General features: G+C 51.2%; 1 protein-coding gene across 1 annotated transcript in view; it reads right to left on the bottom strand.

Annotated features, from left to right (window-relative positions):
- Positions 1–22,564, bottom strand: part of Med27 (mediator complex subunit 27) — a 177,602-nt gene that overhangs the window by 3,714 nt on the left and 151,324 nt on the right. The window contains exons 5-6 of the mRNA XM_041674846.1: positions 22,337–22,444; positions 12,485–12,526 (exon numbers count right to left, since the gene is read on the bottom strand). Coding sequence (XP_041530780.1) covers positions 12,485–12,526; positions 22,337–22,444 — 150 coding nt within the window. The remainder of the gene's footprint in view (positions 1–12,484; positions 12,527–22,336; positions 22,445–22,564) is intronic.

The raw sequence follows: 22,564 nt of genomic DNA, 5'->3' as shown, positions 1-22,564 counted from the left end.
GCTGGAGCTGGCCTGACAGGCTGCCTCGCACTGCATGGATGTGTAGTTCTTGTGTTTCTTTTGTCTCGGTTAATACAAATGGCCACCACTGGAAATTCTGGACGCTTCAGAAGCTGTGGGGGCATCCGCACAGGTAACCACGTGAGAGGGCCTGCACAAACCCCACCCCCAGGTGGCTGCCATCAGCGGGTGCAGAGAAAGGTGTCCTGGATGGGCATGCGGCTGGCCTGAGTGCCCCGGTCTCACACTACCTGCACTCATGGTGCCTGCCTGGCTCCCGTAGCCTTTGGGATTTGCCAGCCAAACCAGACATGACTGTCCTCATAAACACCAGTGTCTTGAACCCAAACCAGACATGACTGTCCCACAACTGCCTGCACCTTGAACCCAGTCCTGCATCCCTGTGGCTTCCACAGCTTTAATTGAGCTCCTGCTTCCTGGCCTGACAAACCCGAGTCCAGGCGAGGGCATGAGAGCTGGACTTACAAGTGAGGTGCAGGAGAGGCCTGCACACATAGCTCAGGATCGCCAAGAGGACAGGGCCGAGTCAGCGAGAAACAATCTTCTCCAGATAGGGGAAGTCAGGCACTCTCTGATCTGGTATCTGACTCACAGGCAGGACACCTAATTAATCTGCCTGCTCCTGGCCTGCCATCTGGCCAGATCTGGCCTTCTTTTCAAAGGGTCCCATTTAAAGTTCCCCCTTTAACTGCCAATTTTTTGCTGGTGACAGTTTTTACTCTGGCACTGATGCGATCGTTTAGGTTCTCAATATCGCACCAATTTCGGCAGCATTTTAATAGAAGGAAAAAGCAGCTGACTTCTGATTGTCCCCACTTCTTCTCCAGCCCCGTTCCGATCCCTGCATCTGAACCTCCAGCACCGGGACACCGGAAGCTCCACCGCCTGCTCTTCCTACCCCTCAGAGCATTGTTCCACCTTCAGTGAATTTTTTGTTGTTGTTTTGCACTTCCAGCAAGAGTTGTGTTTTGTTTGGCATTGAAGATGTGAAAAAAACATGCCTGAGCAACAAAAGATTGCTATTAACTAATTTTGTGAGGCCCAGGGACAGACCCACCGTGTTGTACACTAATGATGTTCCTCAGGAGATAAAAGCGGCCCCCTCCTGCTGGAGGCTAGGGAAGAGCACTAATGCTCCTGAGAGGCAGGCCAAGGAGGATGCTGCCTGTAGGTTGAGTGCTGCGCTGAAACAAAGCTTGCAAAAGATCAAAGTGATTCGAACCAGGAAAGGAGGGAGGGGGAGAGGATGCGAGGTAACTACTGGACAGACAGGGACTAGGCAGGTACCACCTGTGGAGGACAGGGTCCCGGAGGGGGCGGGGAGAGGCCTCACTTCCCTCACTGTAGTGGGGGACCACAGAGGCCTGGCCTGGCTCAGGGTGGGTCCCCATCTAGAGAGCCAAGGTAGCAGGCTGAGCCGACTGAAGTTTCCTCTGCCTCACTCAGCTCAAGGCTGTGAAGGTCTTTGTGCACCCAGATGGAGGAGAACTGAGCAGAGGGAGGGAGGAGGGACTCTTTCACGAGACCTTGAAGCAGCTGCCAGTCAACACTCTGGAGAGGAACTGCCAGTCAAAGCAGTCTCCCCAAGTTTCTCTGCCATACTACGGTGCAGAGTGCCCTGAGTCTCCCTTCTAGGCTGGAGCTGTGTCAATCACAAAGAAAGAAAGAGGTGCTGTGGCGGAGCGCGCATGTGTGGTGGGCCTTGCTGGGCAGCAGGTTCACTGCTCTATACGTGGGTCCTGCCTTTCCTAAGAGTGGGATGACCTTGAGCATGGATCCCTCAGATCAGGAGAAGGACAGCATCTGACCTCACTCAACCCCCACAGCAACGCCACAGAGCAACTGTTCCAAGTCAGAGAACCAAGTTACTGGGAGCTCAAGGGACTTGCACAGGTTAGGTGGCTACTGTGTATATAGCAGCGCAGGGCTTGTCCAGACCACACCAACCTGAACTGAGAGTCAGACTCTGACCTATACCCAGTAGGCCCTCACTGCAGGCTTCTGGGGTGGACAAGTGCTCTGTGGGGTGCCAAATCCCAGGCCCTCTCCTCTCATGGGGGGAAGGGGACATCACTCCTAGGAAGGGGCTAACAAAGGCATCCAAATCCCTGGAGGTTCCTTCCGCCCTTGCTAGAGCCTCGGTCTATTTTGCTGCCAAGTGAGAGGCTCCCCTTTCCCACTGCCCTGGCTGGAGGGACAACTGAACTCAACTCCTGTCTGTGCCAAGGGAGGGCTGGGTGAGCAGAGCTACAGTACTGGTACCTCAAAGGCAGTGCAAAGCAGAGATGGCTGGGGGTCCTGTTGGTGGTGATGCAGAGGCCACCTGTCCAACTGTCTAGTGATGGATCTGGGACACACCCCTGCCCCCAGCCCAGGAGTCACAGTGACCAGAACATCAGGAAAAAAACAAGGCCACAGTGGTGATGGAGGAAGGATTCAGAAAAGAGGAGAGAGGGGAAGGTTTTAGACTGTCAACACCCAGCATGTTCTCCTGGAAGAGAAGGATCTAGAAGGGCGAGAGGATGATGAGGGCAATCAGCAGCCGGGGTAGGAGCGACCACATGATTTTTAGCCCGTCCCCTCGGCTGCAGCGTGGCTGTGTATTTCCTCCTGACCTCGCTCATTTCTACACAGCTTTAACTTGGGGCAGTTCGTTTCTTTTCCTAAAACAAGAGGCCCTAGCATGTCTGACCTGGGGATTAGCCACAGGGGCTCAGAAGCCCTCTCAGGTGGGAGGTACCGCTTGCCAGCCCCAGCTTCTAGCAGGGGAGTTGAGGACTGCAGCCCAAAGTGAGATGGCTTCAGCCTCCAGCAACCCTCCATCCAACCCTCTTTCTAAAGCAAGGATTACTGAACAGAGCCGAATGCCCAAGTCTGTCCCTGCCAAGCTAGGGAGCTAGGGCCACTATTGAAGGTACTCCCCTGTAGGGTTCATAAACGGAAAGTTAAGTACCCATGTAACCACAAGCTGTTTACTCAAAAGAGAAGCTGCTGGGGACTAGACTCTGGCTTCCCTCCAGGCAGCACTGGCTTCCACATGCACGCTGTGGATGTGATTTGGCGGGAGGCTGGGGGATCTGGAAAGCCCTGGCTGCATCACTCCCTCGCTGGACCTCGTAAGAAAGGAGCTGGGGTCAGGGCCAATGGCCTGGTCCCACAGGTCCTGCAGCCAGGTTTCCAGCACTCACAACTCCCTGTCCTAAAGAGAACTGGGAGAAGTCCCACCCCTGGCCTTTCCAGGGGTGACTTCAAAGCCTCTTCCTTTTAGAGAGGGTCTTACTATATAGCCCTGACTGGCCTGGAACTTACTATGTACACTATGCTAGCCTCAAACTTACAGGAATCTGCCTACCTCTGCCTCCTGAGTGCTGGGATTAATGGTGTGCACCACTATGTCGGCCACCATGGATATATTTTTTAAGACAGCAGATGCCAGATGGTAAGAGGTGCTAGGTTTCTACGTCACTCCAGGTGCCCGCCTGATGCTTTGATGTGATGCATCTTCACAAGGCCCCGGTTCTGCTAACCTGTCCCTCCAGGTTTCAGCACCGAGTTAGCAGCGAGCTGAGTGCGCGCTGCCAATGTGCTCGTGCCATTCCCCTAAATCAGAGACATAAAACTGACCTTAGGAGGGCGAAGACGTTCTCACGCCATGCATGGACCACTCCGCAAGTCTAACAAGAGCAATCCTACCCTAGTGAAGAGGAGCCCCAAACAACGCTCAGGAGCAAATTATTTGTGGGCTCTGGAGCCAGATTTATGGGAGCTTGATATGTTAAGGGCTTAAAGAGATAGCAGCCCCTGCTAACAACCTGCACCGGCTTTAGGATAAATACTGAAGGCAGCCTTAAAAGTCTCCATTCAATGAAAAGAGGAGCCACCATTATCTCAAAATCAGATGCTCTGAAGTCCTGAAAGTGGTGTTGGGGGTTACGGGAGCGCTGCAGATAGAAGCCTCTAAAACACGGTGGGGCGGAAGCAGGAGATTTACCACTTATTATGCAGCCCTAGTCTCTAATCAGAGACAGGATTTGTGTGCCGTGAAGAGGAAGCAAGGAGGCCCACAGGGACGGGGGATTACTCAGGCGAGATCGATACTCTGCTTTGTGTGATGAAGGAGGCCATCTGCATGGGCTCTGCAGAGCTTATCATTGTCACTCGGGCCAGGCCATACTGGTCTGGGGCAGAAAGGGGAGGTGGAGACAGACCCAGCTGCCCCATCAGCCCTCAGATCCCGCTGCACCTTGGGATCAAGCCCTGCATTTGAGAAGTACGAGTCTGCAGATGCCATGTGCTTTACACAGTTTCCAGCAGGCACAGACAGGGGCTTCCAAATGAGTATCTGGGTGGGCAGGGCTATACTACCCCTTTAGAGTTTCAGACACGATACACTAATGCCTGGAAGAAGTCCTTAGTTCCATGGACCCAGGCACAGACTGGCTGTGGATGACCTCCATGGTCGGCTGTGTACTTAAAACACCCTGACATAGAATGCAGGGTTCTGATCCCAGGCTCACCTCCTTTCAGCCCACAGTGGACACTGCAGCAGCCTGTGAGCCTGCCTGTCCCACCACAGCTGTTTGACCCTGTCTGGAAAGCTCCTCTCTCACTAAGGCCTTCCAGTACTGACATGCAGTCTGGTGGCTACCTGTACTGACTGGTCCTGGCACTTAGGGTAAGCTCCCTCGTGTGGGGGCATCAAGCCTGACACTGCCCATGCCTGAGAACAGATGTCCCTGTTTCTAGGCTGCACTCTCTGGGAATGAGGTCCTTGAGTCAGCTCTGGACATCGGAGAGCATCATGTCTCTGCACTGGGCACCACTGACATAATAGTAGGACCTGAACTAAGAGAGAGTAAGTGAAAAGGCAGCTGGAGGGGAGGGGAGGGGAGCCTGGGAGAGCGGGAGCTCTCCAGGGTCCTGACCACTGTGCACTTTTATGTAGCAGGGCCAAGGAAAAGACATGGTGGGTGGGTCCTTGACATTTTTCAGGATTAAGGAATTGAGGCTCTTCATTAGGTGAAAAAGGTTTAACACTTTCCAGATGGTAAGATGCCAGACTGTCACAGGTTGCAGCAAAGTCTGGGCCTAGAGGCACCTGGATTGCTCTGCCCTCACTTGGTTATTTCTGCAGCTGACACACTGCCTATTTCTCCCTCCACTGCAGGCCACATAGGTGTGGTGTCACTGGTGGTGTGCCCTCTCAGGAAACCGTCCCAGGTCCTATCAAGCTGCCCACTGGGTACAGCGGGGAGCTGTAACTCATGTGTATTTTTACACTGAAGCTGCTTGCTCTTTGGCCAGAGGAAGAGGTGACTGGGTCACAGAAACAGGACGATGGAGGAGGCTTTGGTGGGAGTGATTGGGCTTGCCATGTGGCTGGATCTTCAGTTTAGTTTATACAAATACCTCCCTTAAAATGGGGCCATGCACATAGCTCAGGTTCTGTGGTCTAGAGCCCCCGTGACAGCAGCAACAGCAGAAGCACATTCTAGGAACCTTTTGTGCCACGCACCTCATCGCTGGGATCGTCACAACACATACCCCACAAGGGAGGTGTGATCTGTTCTGCCTTTTTGCAGAGAAGGAGTTAAACTTACTAAGGACAAATTCTTGGCCTGAGGTTACACGGCTCATGCTCTAAACAACAGGGTCCACTATGAGGAGCCAGGAGTCCTGTGCAGGAGAAACTGGCCAACAGGGAGCAGAGGGGATGGAGGGGGCCTTCCTTAGGAGGAAAAGGCCACTGGCAAGAGCACTTCCAAGGCAGAGTAGTAGGGACCACATGTATACAAAGGTTATTTTACATATCCTGCCTATGACATCAGTTCACTTCACATTATAATCTCCAAAACAGATGAGGAAACTGGGGAGGCATGGCCAGGATCTGGCCACCTGCAGATGGCTCTTGCTGGGACAGTCACCATAGGGAGGATGATGGGAAGCAGCCAGGCTTGAAGTGTATGGACCAGCAGTGCTAGCAGCTCAAGCTGTGGAATGGGGGTATCTAGTGGGAGGAGCCAGTCTTCCCAGAAGCCGCTGTCAGCTCTGACGGCCTGTCCTGTGTCCCTTCCCTTCAGGAAGAAGAGAGCTATCAAGATGAAGAATGGCTGTCCTGTGACCTCTCTAATGGCAGAAAACCACAAGTCACTCCTGGGGTATGTTTAAGCCACTTAGTATGTCCAAGAGGCCAGGGGGGCTGTCCAGGCTGTCCTGGGTCTATTTGCTGCACACAGCTGGATGCATGGGAACACCTGAACTGTGACTACACTGTGCCAGGGGAGCCTGAAGGAAAGAGACTTGCCTCTTCTCTAAGAGGAAACCTGTTCTGGGGACGGACACTTGTGGGTGTGGACTAGCCCTTCAGGGAGGGTGGTGGCAGTCAGCCTAAACAGTTCTTCCTCTTTTCCTTGGCTCCCAGGCCTGGACGATGTTCTTGCTTAGCTAGCCCACTTGGTCTAGACTGGCTGGTGGCTGAGGGCACAGCACCGTCTTGGATAACCATGGAACCACCTGCCTCTCTTTCCCAACTCAACAGCCTACTCCGAGATACACAGCTTGTTCCTGCTGGGAGACAGAGCCTACCTGCCTGCATGAAGCAGCTCATCTGTCCTGGAGCTTGGGAAGCTGTGTCCTCAGCTCTGTCCATTTGGGACACTTGTGAGGCAACAACATGGACAGAGGAAAACAATGCACACTATGCTCCTCGCTGTGCTGGCTGAGGGTCCCTCTGAGTGTGACAGCCTCTCTGGTACAAGAGCTGGGTAGAGTGTGGCCTGTGAGTCTCACTTCAGCCTCTATTTCTCGACACCTTCAGATGTGGTGTCCTGACCAAGAGTCTTGGTTAATTTTTTTTTTTTTCTGAAGAGAAATGTGGAAATTGGCAGGGGGTAGCTCAGACTATGTAGTGAGCCTCCTGGGTGATGTGAGATGCCACAGTAGGGCCAGTGCTCAGGTCACATTCAGCCCAGCCTCACTGAGGGAAGGAGGGCTCTCATCCTCTGGATGTTGGCATGGTTACCTTCTGAGGACTTGGAGCTGGCATGGACTGGGTGCGAGGGGCACTAAGGGAAGTCACGCAAGGCACTCGGGAGACACAGCCTCCTGTCAGTCTCCTGCAAAGTGCCTGACGGGTGCCCAGTGGCATTTCTGGATAGAATGTCCCCAGAAAAGGCCCTGTCTTTCACATCAAAGGATGGCTGAGTAAACAAACAAGGGGGTAAGGGCAATGGCACCCATTGGGCAACCCACCTGTCTACTGTGGGGTGGGATTTGATGGGTTCTGTGCCCTTCTGCTGCCCCTGGAACAATGGCAATGGCTAAGAGTGTTCTGTGGCCACTTAGGTTTGTTCTCCATGTCCAGGCGGAGACCCTGGGGAGCAGGGGCTGGCCCTTCAGAGACTATCCTTATCTGTCCCCCGCCACCTTGTCTGTCTGAGGCCTCATGTGTTCTCCACCTTTCTCTAGTCCCTGCAAGGACTCAATGCAGCGAGTGGCTCAGACAGGCTCGCATTCCCCCCAAGTTGCTGGAGGAAAATGCACACTGTTTTGAAATGAGGGGGTTAAAGATCAAAACAGTGAGTGCCCCTGCAGAGTTTAAATGCCAGGAAAATACAAGCTTGCTTGAAGCCTAGCTGGCTCTGTGATTCTGGCCTTTCAGAGGGTCCCCTTCTTTCTAAGTCTCATTCTCTGAATCCACACTGCTGGAAACTCGTGGGCTATAAAAAGCCGCTTCGCCTTAGGATGAAGTGCAAGGTGCCTCTGGGGTGGTGCAGTAAATGACAGGCACCTGTTGGCAGGCACAGCCTCACAGCAAGCTATCCCCCACGCAGTCACTGCCTTGCACTTGGGTAGAGTCTAATGAGTAAGATAGAAGAAAGCTTGCCGACAGTCAGTGTCCACAGACAAAAGGCAGCACGCACTTTACTCCTCATGACTGGTGCGCTGCAGAGCCACAGGGACTTGGGCATAGGCCTCCAGACAATGTAACAGTGGCCTGCCCTTCTTCCTGAAGCAAAAAGACATGGGTAAGCTTGCTTTGGCTCTACAAGGCCATCAGTCCCCTTCTGTCCAGAGGGAAAGACCGCAGGGACTTCCTGCCTTCCTAGCAGTGCCAAGAAAGGGCGTCCTCAGGTGCCACCAGAGCATGGGGGGGATGGGGGGAGGGGGGCTGCAAGTTTCTTGCAGTGACCAGGGAGGTTCAGCTCAGAAGTGGGTCTACTAATGCAGTCTGCCCTGAACTCCAGCTCTCTGGAAAGTGGGCGATTCTGCCTGAGAAGTCCCCTCGCTCAGGGCACATAACCTCCTTGCCACAGCAAACTGTTCTCCTGATGCACGGGACACTACTGCACTGGGCTGGGCTTTCCCCAATAATCTGCCATTGCTGGCTGGTCTGCTGGGCAGGCATAAGCAGGCTAGTGAGGTGCAGAAGAGTTAACTCCATGCTCTCAGCCAGCACCCACTACTGGCAGCATCAATAACACCCCACGTTTCAGTGGGGGACAGGAAAACAGAAGTGAGAAAGAGTGGATCTTAAAAAGCAGAGTTTAGAAGGCTGTCAGTCAACCCTGGTCTCTGGTGCTGATTCTCAACGCTAACCATCACTCCGCAAGCTGTGCCACACAGAACTGCCTTCGCTGTGGGGCCTGACAGAGGGAAGAAAAGGGGAGCGGGACAGAGTATCAGATACACCTTCTTCTGATACCACCAGCACCTTATACAAGCTTGGAGCACAGGCTTCCTGATGCTACACCATGCCGCACCCGTTCCATGGGACATGATTAGTTGGGGCTTCACTGAGAGGATTAAGCTGGGTTCTGTAGCACATTATTTTCTCAGATATCCCTTCATCTGACAGCACAGACAGTCTCCTCCGGCAGGCTCTTCCTTGCTCCTGAGAGGAGAGAGACCTCACCATTACCTGTCTGTAGAACACCAACACCCACCCCAGGGCGGGTCAGCACTGGAGGAGTAAGGGCGAGAGGACAGAGACTCTGAGATGTCCTGCTCCATTGGGGTGAACCCACCACCTGGGATCAGTCTGTTCTCACTGCTTCAAACATGCTATGTAGAGTACAGAGGAGACTGGCAAGTGCCCACAAATCTCTCCAACTGCCCTTAAAAGTTCATTTTAGACTCTGCGGCTGGGTGTGCCTGTGGGCTCAGACAAAGACTGGCAGGTTGTTTCCAGGGAGGGGTGGGTGAAAATATGGCAGCACAGTCTAAATCTGTGCTTCAGAAAATCCCCATTTCACACCCTGCCCGAGCTCCTGATACGCTTCTCATATGCATTCAAAAACAACTCACTTAGACAGAACTGTTTTTAAGAAGGCAGGGCTAGGGGCCCTACTTGAAGGAGGGTTCATTATCAAAGGCCAGGTTCTGGGCTGCAGGCTGCCAGGCTCCACTCCAAGGCTTGAGAAGTCCTGAGGGCCACTGTGGGGCACGGAGAAGAAATTATTGCTATGCCACAGAGGGCACGAAGAAAGAACTGGGTTAAAGGAAAGACAAACGTCGGCTTTAATGATGATGACTCCTCTGGCAAAACCAGACCGCGATAGTGAGCACTTTCTTCCTTCTTCTCGAAGGGACATGGAGGGGAAACCGTCAAGAGCAGACAGAAAATAACTGTTTATAGCTGAGATGGTGTCTGTGTCACCAACAGAGCCTGCACAGGTCCTAAGCCCTGAAGACTGGGTGTGGGATCACAGCTCCTTCCATTTGGCTCTGGACGGGGAAGCGAGGCTAGATCTGTACATTTCTAGGGATGCTGGGGTGAAGGAATGCTAGCAGGCCCAGAACAATGATGCTCTCAGATAAATAATGGTCTTGTTCTTGAAATAGTCTGAGCTCTATACAAGAACTTGAAGGGCAGCCTAGACAGACTCTGCAGGGACAGCCGTGGCCTGTTGTCCCTTCCTGAGCACTGTGACCAAATACCCAACCAAGTGGAGAAAGGGTTTTTTTGGGCTCACTTTGAGGGTACAGTTCCACACAGAGGGCAAGGCATGGCAGCAGGGGGCTCCCTGGCTGCAGAAGTGTCCAGCTGGGACTCTACATCCCATCATCCTCCCCAGAACAGAATGGAAGCCTAAACCTCAAGGTCTGCCCCCCCCCCCCCTCCCCACCGCCCAGCAGCCTTCTTTCTCCACTTAGGCCCGACCTCCCAAGTTTCACCACTTCCTGAAATAGTGCCACTAGCTGGGGACTGATAGTTCAAACACATAACCCTGTGGGAGACAGTTAACATTCAAACTGTACTAATTACTGATCTTACTTAAGTCACCATATTGGGGTACCCACTTGGTCAGCTCGCCTAACTCTACCTCAAATGCCAACTGCTTCCTTCGACCACTGCTGACATCTTCCAAAGCCCTGGTTCCTGTGATGGTTCATCTCTGCCCATCGGATTTGGAGTTACCATGGAAACATACCTATGTGTGTGTCTGAGTTTTTCCAGAAAGGCTGAGCTAAAAAGGGAGGGTCCACCCAGGATGTGGGCAGTGACATTCCATCTACTGGGTCCTGCACGGAATCAAAGGGAGGAAGAGAGCCAAGCACCAGCATTCATCCCTCCACTTCCTGAATTCTGACTCCTGCTGGATACTGACTGTAACAGCCTTGGCTCTGGTTTAGGCTCTGCTGGCTTGCCCACTGTACCCTTCTTGTCAGGGCAGCTTTATTCAGACTTTATTCAGGTGTGACAAGGTCATGACCTCTGTATGCCACAGTGCATGAGACACCCTAACGTGCTGTTCAGTTTCAGGCTGTGCTCACGACAGCAAATGGGAGTGTGGTCAGGATGATGAGAAGGGATCCACCATGCCCTCTGCTGACTGCACCCTGGGCAGGGGCTTCCCTCGGAGAGGTGACATGTTGATGAACCAAACAGAGAAGGCTGCTGAACACGTGAAGGCACCAAACTCCAAGGAGCTGTCCACTTAAAATAGCTAACTTTATATTATGCAAATTCCACATTATGAAATAAAAAAGGCCTATGCCTCCTGGCACACCTTGGGCACAAACTACTCATGGGAAGAATGTGGGCCAATGGGCCATGTGTCCCAGCTCTGAGTGGTTCCTGAGGTATTTCTTACCAGAGAACAGTATCCAAATCCTGTGCCCATCCCTAAGACACTTGCCAACCAGGCTCTTTTTTTAAAAGATTCCCCAGGAACTCCTCTTGGCCACTCCAGTCTAAAGGCCGTTCCTCCTCTGGTCCTCTGGCACAGCCCCAGACAGCTTGTCTTCTTGTGTTATTCCCTGGTATTCTGGACCTAGCACAGTGCTGGAGAGAACCGGTCCTTGTCAAGGGAACAAATGAAAAGGCAGCTGTTGGACGAGAGCCGAGCTGGGGGCCAGTGCAGAGCAGGAGATAGGAGTGCTGCCTGCAGGGAAGCTGGCTCACGTGCTTTAGGGGTGTGCAGTGAACCCCCCCACACCATGGGGTCATGCCAGAAGCTTTCCCCTCCCAGAGCCGAGGAGTTGAATTCTCACACCATTTCTTATTTAAATTTGTAAAACTTTAATTATTTTTATGTGTATGGGTGTTCTGCGTGCATGTCTATCTGTGTACCATGTGTGTGCAGTGCTCTCTCTCTCTCCTCAGAGGCCAGAAGAGGGAGCCTGATCCCCTGGAACTGGAGTTTCAGACAGTTGCAAGCTGCTATGTGGGTGCTGGGAATCAAACTCCAGTCCTCTGAGGAGCAGAAAGCACTCTAAAGGCCGGGTCATCTCTCGAGTCCTACTTCTTTTTCTTAACAGTTCTTTATGCTTTTTAGGACAAAGGCAAACAAGCAGGGGTGAGGGCAGGTGGCGGGCAGAGTGGAGGAGGCAGGGCTCCATGCTGCCTGCTTCTCTTAGCCCACCTCCATGCGCTTGGGCAGACCCCAGGTGCCGAAACTGCATTTCAAGACCGGGTGGAGCTTGGAACTACCTGAAAGATTCTGCCTTGATACCGCCTACACCACACACAGCAGGTCACCCCTGTGAGCATACAGCCCTCTGGTCTTGGATGCTATAGCCACCATTACCAGCTCAGAAACAAAGCACGGCCACCACTCCCACATGTCCTCTGGCTTCCTGCTTCACCCACAGCAACCACCAACCTGATTTATACCCCAACCTAACTACTCTCCCATGTCACAGAAATGAGCGTACAGTAGGAAGTTTTGTTTTGTATGTCCGGTCCCCCACTCATGGAACCCAGGCAGTATGCTGGGCAGGAGAGATGACCTTGACTTCTGATTCTCCTGCTTTTGCCTCCCAAGTACTGGGGTTACTGGGGACCACGTCACCCAGGGCTTTGTGCCTTCCAGGCAAGCACTCTACCCAGCCTGAGCCCAGTCCCACTCTTTCATGTCCCCACTCACTTTTAAAAGAGACTCTGAGTTGAGGAAGTGTATACCCAAAATCATTCATGGCTTCCCTGTGCCTCCTGAGTAAGACAAAGAGGACAACTTACCTTCTGGAATACTTGATAGTTGGATTTGGACCATATGTCAAGCTGTTGGGAGAGAGAGAGAGAGAGAAAGAGAGCTTCAGTCAACTCAAGAAAATAAAACTGTGACTGAGTGGGACCCAAGTGGCAGAGGCCTGCGAGGGCCTGCCCAAGTTTCTTCTTTACCCACCTCCAGGAGACTTAAATGAAAGAAAACGATATGGGGTCATCAGCCTCCAGGCCCCATGGCCTGAGCTTCCTGCTCACTTTAGAACCTGCTTCTTCCTGAGGCTCTGGGTTCCCTTGAAGTGCTGAGCATAGGGTGACTATGCTCTTCTCCTGGATTGTCCTTCCCACAGGCTTGCATGGCTCCTCTTGGACTCCCCTCGAAGCTCAATGTCACTATAATTAGGAAGGCTTTCCCCAGCCACCTATCAAGTATTATCCCCGATAGCTGCTTTCCTCGCCCTTTGGAAAGGCAAAGCGTTTCTAATACGACTGCCTGAAGCACTGTTATGTCTACATTCGCTCCTGACTTGGCCCAGACAGAATGTGAGTTCAGTGGGCAGAGTGTTGGGGCCTGGCACATCATGGGCATCCGTGGCCACTGCAGAGCGAAGCCGAGGACGCTGGTCACACTAGGCATCACACCAGACCTGCCACACACGTTCATGTCGTCTCCAGTACGGGCTTGGCTTTCCATAGGAGGGAGTTCAGAGCCATCTCCTGCCAAGGTCAACTCGAGAAGCCTCTCTCGGATGGCAGGTGGCATCATCTGGCTGCTCAAACCTGCTGGCACTGGCAGGCCTTGGGAGGGTTTTTATATTTTTAAATTTACTCTTCTCTCATACATTACAGCCCTACCGCAGTTTCCTCTCCTTCCACTCCTCCCAGGTCCCTACTCCCCAGCTCCCCTCTCCCCCAGATCCACTCCTCCTCTGTATCTCTTCATAAAAGGGCAGGCAGACCTCCCAGGGATATCAACCAAACATGGCCTAACAAGCTACAATAAGACCAGGCACAAACCCTCATAGCAAGGCTGGATAAGGCAACCCAGTTGCAGGAAAAGGGTCCCAAGAACAGACAAGTGTCAGACACCCCCACTGGTCAGGGAGTTGTCTTCTAACTTACATATTCTCCTTGTTTTGTTTTTTAGTGGCACATTCCTGTTGTGTTACGGGAGGTCCTCCCACTCCTCCCACCTATCCTCTATTTTGTTTATTTTTACTTTAAGCTAGCCGGGCAGGCGGCTGGGGTGTTGGGGACGCAGCCCCGCCACCGCCCTTATTACTACACTGTTGGGCTCTGGTACTGGCTGGGTTAGGAGGCCCTGATCTAAGGAGATCCCACCAGTCCCAGAAGTGATGTGGGCAGAGCTCATGGGAACCAGTCCAGTCCCCCACATACATACTGGTCTCCTGGATGCACCTCAGTGGCTTATTTGCACGGAAACCATTTTGGTTTCCCCAGCTTGCACAGTAACCCACGCCTTCTCACTGTTTCAGGAGTTCAGAACAAATGATAAATGGCAAACCCAGAATTACCCCAGACACAGACTGCGGGAGCCAGGCTGCCACTCACGGGTAATGACAAGTGAGGAGGCCTCTGTGTCCCAGAGGTGCTAGACAAGTGACTTTAGAATGATGAGGTCAGGAGCTGAGCAAACTAAAATGCCCAGCGAATGGTCTCCTGGACCTGCCTGTGGGGTTGACCGGTGGTCAAGGCAGAAGTCTGAGCCAGGGCAGTACAGGCCTGTGTGTGTCTGCACTGGTTTGCAGCACCAGGGTGCACAAGAGGTGGCTGCACAAGGACAGACCGCTGAGTCACAGGAGTGAGTGCGGCACTTGACCCGGGTCTTCAGAGTCCTTTCTGCTTTGAGGAAACACCACAATCTGGCTTTCTGAAGGGCCCTTGGAAGCACTCAGGCGCACCTTCCTTTCTCCCAGCTCCCTCCTCTCCACTTGTGACTGGTTTCTTGTTTAGTCTCAGGTGCTAAAGGGCAGAGGGGGGCAGCCCAGCTTGAGAGTTGGTAGACAGCGTGGGTCTTTGGTCACGTATGCATGTATGTACCCTACTGCCCACGTCAAATCCCTGCTGGTTCCCCATAACCCCCTCCTAACAGCACGTCCCCAATGCCAAAGTGCACCCCCCACCAGAGAGGCAACATCAAACTCCAGTCTCTGTCCCCTTTAAACCGACATATGGGAAGAATAATCTGCAAGCTCTCCAGCATTAGAGACTGACAGTGTGGGGCAGTGAGGAGAGCAGCTCTGTCAGAACCCCCAGAGGAAGGGCTCCGTGGGGAAAGGAGCCTGCTGACCTGAGTCCAATCCTGAGCACCCGGAAGGAGAGAACTGACTCCTTCAAGATGTCCTCTGACCTCTGCACATGCCCTCACATGTGGAATACAAAATAAATAAAAGTAAAAGAATACACACTGTTAATTCCCACACTGTCCATCGGGCTGGGCGCCAGTCCCATGTGGGAGGAGTGAGGCCAGGCGACTTGAGTGCAGCAGTTCAGCCCAGGGTTTAACAAACGCGGCATTTAAAGACTGCCCAGGGAACTCAGGGCAAATGAGAATGACTTTGCATCTCTTAGTTCTACCGAAACCAGAGACTTGAGTGCCAGAGACTTGAAATCAATGTTTTAGGAAGAGCAGTGTCGGTGTTGGAACTTGGAAGAAACTTCTTTCTACTCCCGTTTCCAGCCGGCAGTTCTCACTGTTGACACTTCCTGCCGTTCACACCACACATACTACACGAAGACAGGGATATCAGTCACAAAGACACAGAGGTGGAAGTTATACACACTCAAAGTTGCAGACTTTACTTAAAACAATTATTTAGAAGACCTTCAGTATCTACACTGAGAGAAAAAATGAGGGGCTTAATTAAGAAGGACTCTGCAGCCTGATTGTGGATTCTCCAAACACGCCTTGCCCATTCACTGCGCCTCCTTTCTGAAAGGTTTAAATCTGCCATTCAGAATGCCGGGGGATGACTCTACCATCTGGGCCAGCAGGGCCTTGGACAATACAGCCTATTTACCTGGTGCACATGGCTGAGAAAGGGACCCAGTGACAATGGGCTCTCCTTTTGCTGGGAACCTGCGGCAGGTGGCTTATACTTGATCTTCCGCTAGGTTTATGCCAGAGAAAGCTGTTTAAATGAGCTTTCTGGAGCCAATGCCCTATCTCTCCTTAGGGCCAGGGAGAGCTCAGAAATTCATTTCAGGAAGCCGAGGCTGAGCCCAGTGAATATTTATTAGCTCTCGTTTATTTGCTGCAAAGGCAGGCATTGTTAACTTTTTTTTTTTTGCTAGTTGCAATATTAAAAAAGGGAACATTATGGAAGCTGCAAACCTTCATCTTGGTGAACCAGACATTATTCTGAACTAGGGTGTCAGGAAGAGAGTGAAACTCCCCAGAACACTGGACAATGCTCGAAGGATCTGAAGGACCAAGGCAACCCGAGGATCTGGGGCTGCAGAGAGGGCAGGTGGGGGCAGGGTCTATTTTCAGGGGAGTAAAGGGCAACCCTGCAGATGAGTGGGTGCTCAGTCTGCTCTGAGGACAGACACCAGGATGTCAAAAGACCATTAGGAGCAAGACCGGATGCTAAAGGCAAGGTTGCCCTGTCCTTGCTGATCTGTTACCTCCATCAGAGTTGGCAGGGGTGCATTCCCAGTACTGACACACAGAAACCTCCTCCAGCACAGATGAGGAAACTGAGGCTCAGAGAACATCGCAGCTAAGTAGAGGGAAATTTGAGAGCCAGGCCCATGCCCAGAGGCCCAGGGCTTACCCTGGGAGGAGACTACCTCTCAGCTTGACTTCAGATGGGATGCTACTGGGGGGCTCCTCTACAATGTCACTGGCCTAACTCTCTGGGGTGCTCCTGTGGAGTTCAGCCTCACAAATCCATGCCAGGCCCGCTGCGGTGCCAGTCATCGCCGCTAACATCCATTTAGCAGTATGTGAAAGCGCTGGCAGCTTATCAGAAACTTATCAATTCTTTATTTCATTTCAAAAGGCGGTGCACACAGAGAATTCTAAATGATCTAAAATGGACACTTCCAAATGAAGCTCCTAGGCCGCAGCGGGGCCTCCACCTTTAAAGAAACCTTTAAAGGGATGTCTGTTTTGCAAGGCCAATGGGTGACAGACAAGTCAGTCTGGGTGAAGGACGCAACTGGGCACCTGAGAAGGATTTCTCTGCAGCTGGCCAAGTTTTCAGAGCCATGGAAACTTCTGTGTGGTCATCTTCTTGAGTCTGCCCACCCTCCCAGAGGAAGGGAGGAAATAAATCTCACCAGGAACGCAATGCTACGGCTCTATTATTCTTCAGCTTTTCACTTCCAATCAGGACATGCATTTGTTACTAAAACATTGCTGAAAGCACAACTTTGGGGCGCCCTCTGCACAGAACCCAGCTGGAGTCATCCCCCTTTCCCAGCGCTCACCCTTCTCTCCAGAAGTAACAAGAGGCCATTTTTCTGAAGGTCGTCTGAACAATTTCAAAGGCTATAACAAATCAAAATGTTCCCTGCATCTAATATCAAACGGGGCTGATGCCAACACTTATTAGAGAAATCAGATTCAAGCTTCCCCCAACCCCCTCGACCCAAACACACACACACATCCAACTTTGAAGTGGGAAGAATGCGGGATCAGAAATTACCCTGGAGACAGCTCTGGCTGTCTTTGAAGGCTCCCTTTGATACCACCATTTCTTCTCCTCTCTTACGCTCCGAGGCTAAAAGCTGCCTTTTTTATTGATATGGGGTAATTAATGAAGCTATAGCATTAACATAACCTAAATCCCCTAATAAGATAAATTCAACTGAGACACCTCGATTTTTTCCATCCTTTAAGTCTGACTAATATAAAATCAGGACAATGGCCAGGTGTTCCCCACCCTGCCTGTCAGCACGCCGCGTCATGGCCCTCCCTCCCTGATTACAGGGAATAGTGGTTGGTAAGGCTGAACAGCAGTTTTATTCTTAGAGGAAGGAGGCTACTGGAGCTTGATATCAAAAACATGCATCACAGGTAAGGAGACAGGGCAGCAGGGAGTGGATGTTGGTGGGAAAACTGGCTGGGTCTGGAAGCTGTGTGGGAAAGGAATGCCTTGCCATTGCTATAGCATTAAAGGCACTGGACTGGACAACCACAGACAGCGGGAGGTTATGGCCATGAGAGGCCTTCTGAGCCCATCCAGTGCACCCACCCCAGTCTCAGCTCCAGACGATGACAGTAAAACAAGCCTGAGCCTGGACCCAGTTCGGCCAATGCAGGGATGCATCTTCTTCCCCAGGGAAAGGCTGCAGGGACGCTGTTGTTCATGCAGACCAGGCCTTAAGTTCAATGTGTTTTCCAAATCTTACGTTTTATTGAGGGGTGCGACACAAGTGTGTGCACACTGGGCTGGTGTCTTCTCTTGTGTAAAGAGACTGCAAACATTGGGGCGACTCACATAGTGAGGAGCAGTGTTGGGACAGCAGGACAGCCTGGCCCGGGCAGTCTTGGTCTATTCTGAGGTTCCTACCTGCTACACAGGCCCATGTACATAGGTGCAAAAGGGATTAAGAGGTTCCTGTCCTACCACACTCTGAGGCTGCCCCAGGCACAAGGGTCTACCCTTAGAACACAGGCACAGGACTGGTCCACATAAGCAATTCTAACCCTCGGCTCCAGCTTCTCTCTCTGTAACAGTGTCTAAGGCAACGTATGGCCAGGAGGTCAGGCTGAGCACAGAAGTGCAAGGGTTACACCCACTAGGTCAACTGTGTTAGTAGAGGGGGGCACTAGCAGGAGGGAGGGAGGGAGGCTGGGATGGAGAGAGACGTGCCCTGGGAAAATACATACAATATTCTAAGGGATAAACATATGTCAGGTGAAGTAGGGGGGCACATGTGTGTAGCAGCTTGGCTATTCTAGGGGCCACGGTGGGTACCAAGGCTGGGGAGTGGACCGGATACATGCAGAGAGCGGGGCAGGTAGGGTCAGACCTTGCAAAGGTGTCTGGATCCTGTTTCGTAAGCCAGATCTCAGAGCATTTTGTACAAGTTGCTGAGACAAATGCTCTGAGGACAAAGTTGAGACCACAAAAGAGCTTGGTGGCCTTGTGAGAAAAACATGCACCTCTTACACATTCATAAGACACACACATAAACCAAAAGCTCTAAGAACAGCTAAAGATACTTAACTTCTTGGCTGGGATAGAGGGAGGGATGTCTCTGAGGTAGAGGGAGCACAGAGAGCACTTACCTAACTGAGAGGCCCTAAGTTCTATCCTTGGAACTGCAAAATAAAGATAGAGGGGGACCTATTTGTAACCCAGTATTCCTTCAACTTGGGCGCAAGGGCTGCCCTGTACCTAACACGTATTAATGCCTACCTCCTACTCCGGGGAGGCTGTTCCAATAACACTGGGATGGTGGGAAGCAAGAGAACCCTATATACATGTGGGTATTTATGGGGAGGCTGACCTGCAGGCCGAGGGTAGGACAGACCATGGGAGGGAAGGAAGACTGAAGCCTGGACGTGAGTCGGCAGAGGGCAGACAGCGGGCCTGGGTGAGATCTAAGAGAAGTGACAGCCAGCACCTGCTGACAGCCCAGCCCACGGGGATGGCAGGCAGGAAAGTTTAGGCGATTGGGTTGTGGAAGCCTTGTTAAGGAGATAAGAGCTGAGGCCCCAGAGCTGAGATCCCTGTGTGGGTAACATGGCTGAGAACAGCTAAGGACAGAAGGAGAATAGAACCCTGGGGAAGCAGGAGTCATGGAAGAGATGGGCAAGAAGAAAGTGTAGCAGCACTTGCTGCAGCGAACCACCAGAGGGGCTTCAAGAGGGACACAGTAGAGACTACATCTCAATTTCCTCTTTTGAGTATAGTATAAAGTACTAGCTATTTCTGAGTGTTCTCCAGGGGCAGAGTGCGGGTGTACCTGTTTGTGACTGTGGACAATTTGGGTTTGGTCAGCAGAACAGCACAGCTGGCAGAATAGCCATACCTGGTCTGAATTTGAAGGGTGGCTCCTTTGCATCCTGATTTGGTAACTTTGCAAGCATGGTGTTGTGTTGCACAATTTCAAGATATTGTACCTATACAGCTCATTTAATAATGTAGCGCAAATTTCTAATCCTTGAAAGTTACCAACTGTTTAGAATAATAAGGAGATGCAGATTAGTAATTAGTCACCTATTATAATCAAATGAAGTCAAATTACATGTTTTCAAGGTCAAATAAAGATATATTTTAGAAAGACAGGTCATCTTCAAACACTTCAGAGATCTATAGAAAATGGTATGTAAGATGCTTTAATAACGTAGGCTCTTTTTTTATGACAATGAGACATATCTGCTCCTGGCAGCACCAATCTACTTCAGAGAAGATGATGGGCATTGAAGAAACTCCACACAGAGTTTTACTTTCTTTGCGGCAAAAGTAAACCACTGGGCAAGGAAATGCCTTTGTGCCTCAACTGCTGACAGTATGCTGTCCTAATTAGACAAGCAAGACACAAAAGAAAGTGACTGCCAAACACTGACAAGACAAAGAGGGCCAGCCCTTCAGAATATCCTGCTTCACAGAAAAGTCTGTCAGTTATGCTAAGCCTTAGGTCAAAGATAGATGCCCCAACGTTGCAGAGGCACTTTGGGTCACTGTCCAGGCAGCCAGCTATTTCTGTCATTTCTCATATTCTGTGGAAGTCGCTTGCTTGTACTTCCAGCTCACCCAATTAATATTATTCCCTTTTCGGGTCTCTGAGGGAGTTGAAGACTAGATAGTTATAGTTTTCCTTGTTTACCTGATGCAGAAAACAAGCCATGATAGGAAGTAAAATAGGTATAAGACTTTGGACTCACTGAGATAGGACAGATACGGAGTATTTTCTGTAAATTTGTCAAATGCAAATGGACCATACATTGTTGATGTATTTATTGCCTGTATATATTATATATAGTCATTCTATTTATTGTATAGTTTTTCTTATATTAATTATAGTCTTTTTTATTTTAGACAAAAAGGGGAAATGTAGTGATATTTCATTTGTATTTTAATAAATAAAGCTTGCCTGAAGATCAGAGAATCAAACAGCCCCACTGGTCAGCCTTACAGACCAGGCAGTGCTGATACACACCTTTAATCCCAGTAGCTACACTAGTTTGCCCAGAAACCAGGCAGTAGTGGTGCATGCCTTTAATCCCAGCACTAGAGGGGAATAGAAGATGGGAGGAGACAGTTCTCAGACACAATCTCATTCAAAGGATTCCTGGAGGCAAGATCGCCATTTCAGAATGAGGTAGAGATAAGAGCTAGTGACTGGCTGTTTTACTCTCTGATCTTTAGGCAAGCTTTATTTATTAAATACAATGAAATATCACTACAGTGCTGGCTACAGCTGTTCTTTGTTCTTGATCTCCAATCCACATGTAAGGGAGCAACAGCAGTATCACACCAGGTGTGACTACAGCAGCTTCCAAATGAAGCTTGACAAGACCCAAGAGAAATGACCTTCCACATGCCCACCATTGGCCAGTCTTCCTGGGAGGCGTGCCCTAGGCATGTCTGGCTTCTGCAGCAAGCCAGCAATCATGAACCCCAGATCATTTGACCCAGGCAGAATTTGAATCCCACGCAGGTCACCCTCAGTTCTCACTCATGCTCCAAGGACAGTTTGATTTTTCCAGAAAGGAAAAGGAAATCTCAAGTGATTTGAAATCAACCAGGAGACCTAGGCAGAGAACTGGGAAGCACAATCACGTCTCTGATAGCCATGGCCTGTGTGTGGACTGTGGGAATGAATACTGGGTACTTGGCTCAAATGGAAACCTGCAGCTCTGGGGCACCCGCAGCACCAGGACACACGCAGCACCAGGACACCTGCACCACCAGAACACCCGCAGTGCCAGGACACACGCAGCGCCAGGACACACGCAGCGCCAGGACACACGCAGTGCCAGCACACACGCAGCACCAGGACATGCTAAGCCACAGCTACCAGGTGCTTTTCAAGAACCGTCTATTCTCATTACAATGTGGCCATTGAGTGGCGACAGCCATTACCAAACACATTTAAATGTTAACATTTAAAATGAGGAAAGGAGAAGGTCCCAAGAGAGGGAGGGGTCTCAGGCTGGAGAGTGCCACGGGAACCTGGGTGGGTCCGTGGGGCAGGCGCTCATCACGCTTGGGAGCAGACACAAATGAAGGCTGTCAGCTCTCATTAGCGTCACCGCAGCTCTCTACAGAGCCAGATGGAGAGTGCGCTCAAGAAACTGCAGGTCCACACAGTGAACGCGTGAACGCTCCAGGAAACCCTCACCTGGGGAAGCACCTGCCTTCACACTGCGGCCCTCAGCATGCTTGGCTGCGGAGAGTAAGCGTTCTGTGAGACAAATCACCTGTAAGAACGGTCTTCCTGCTGAGGTATTTAGCGTGCAGCTGAGATGGGACTTCCCTAGGGCCATTAGTGAGCGTCAAGGAAAGAGTGTTATTGGGTTGTGTCAAACTAACTTGAGTCTTTCTCATGGCTCTAGAAAAGCAGAATGCTGAACCCCGGGCTATTGATGTGCTGGCTGATTTGGGAAAAATAAATTTATTTCCTCAGAAGACACGTCTAATGAGGCAACTGGGGTCTAAGGTGATCAATTAGAAATTCAAGTGAGGGCACTGGGTTTGGAGAGAGCAGCAGAGGCTTGAAACAGCAAGTGCAAAGCATGAAGCAGTTTCTGTCACAGGCTCGTCCTCATGCTGACTGAAGAGTCTGTTCGTGGAGCGTTTTGTGGATTTGCTGGTTTTTACTATCACTTACCTGGGGCTCCATTCTGGAAGAGAAGAAGCCCTGCCCAGACTCCAGGATGCTCACCTTCCCATCCTCTGTGTAGACGCTCTCATTATAGCCCTTCACAATCGTGCGGTCGATGAACAGGCTCCTCATGACAACAATCACCTTCAAAACCTTTCCCAAGGTCACCTGTCAAAACATGAGTACATGCATGTGAAGGCTCACATTCAACATGCAAACCACACAGAGTTGGGCTGGAGGGTGGAGGCAGAAACCATTTATCTGTCCTAATTCAGAGCGAGGCAGCAG

The sequence above is a fragment of the Microtus oregoni genome, unplaced genomic scaffold, assembly GCF_018167655.1.
Source record: "Microtus oregoni isolate MIOR12 unplaced genomic scaffold, Mior012 000025F_ref0000491, whole genome shotgun sequence".
Lineage (NCBI taxonomy): Eukaryota > Metazoa > Chordata > Mammalia > Rodentia > Cricetidae > Microtus > Microtus oregoni.
Note: the sequence above shows the minus strand (reverse complement) of the source record. Positions and strands in the feature narration are given on the sequence as shown.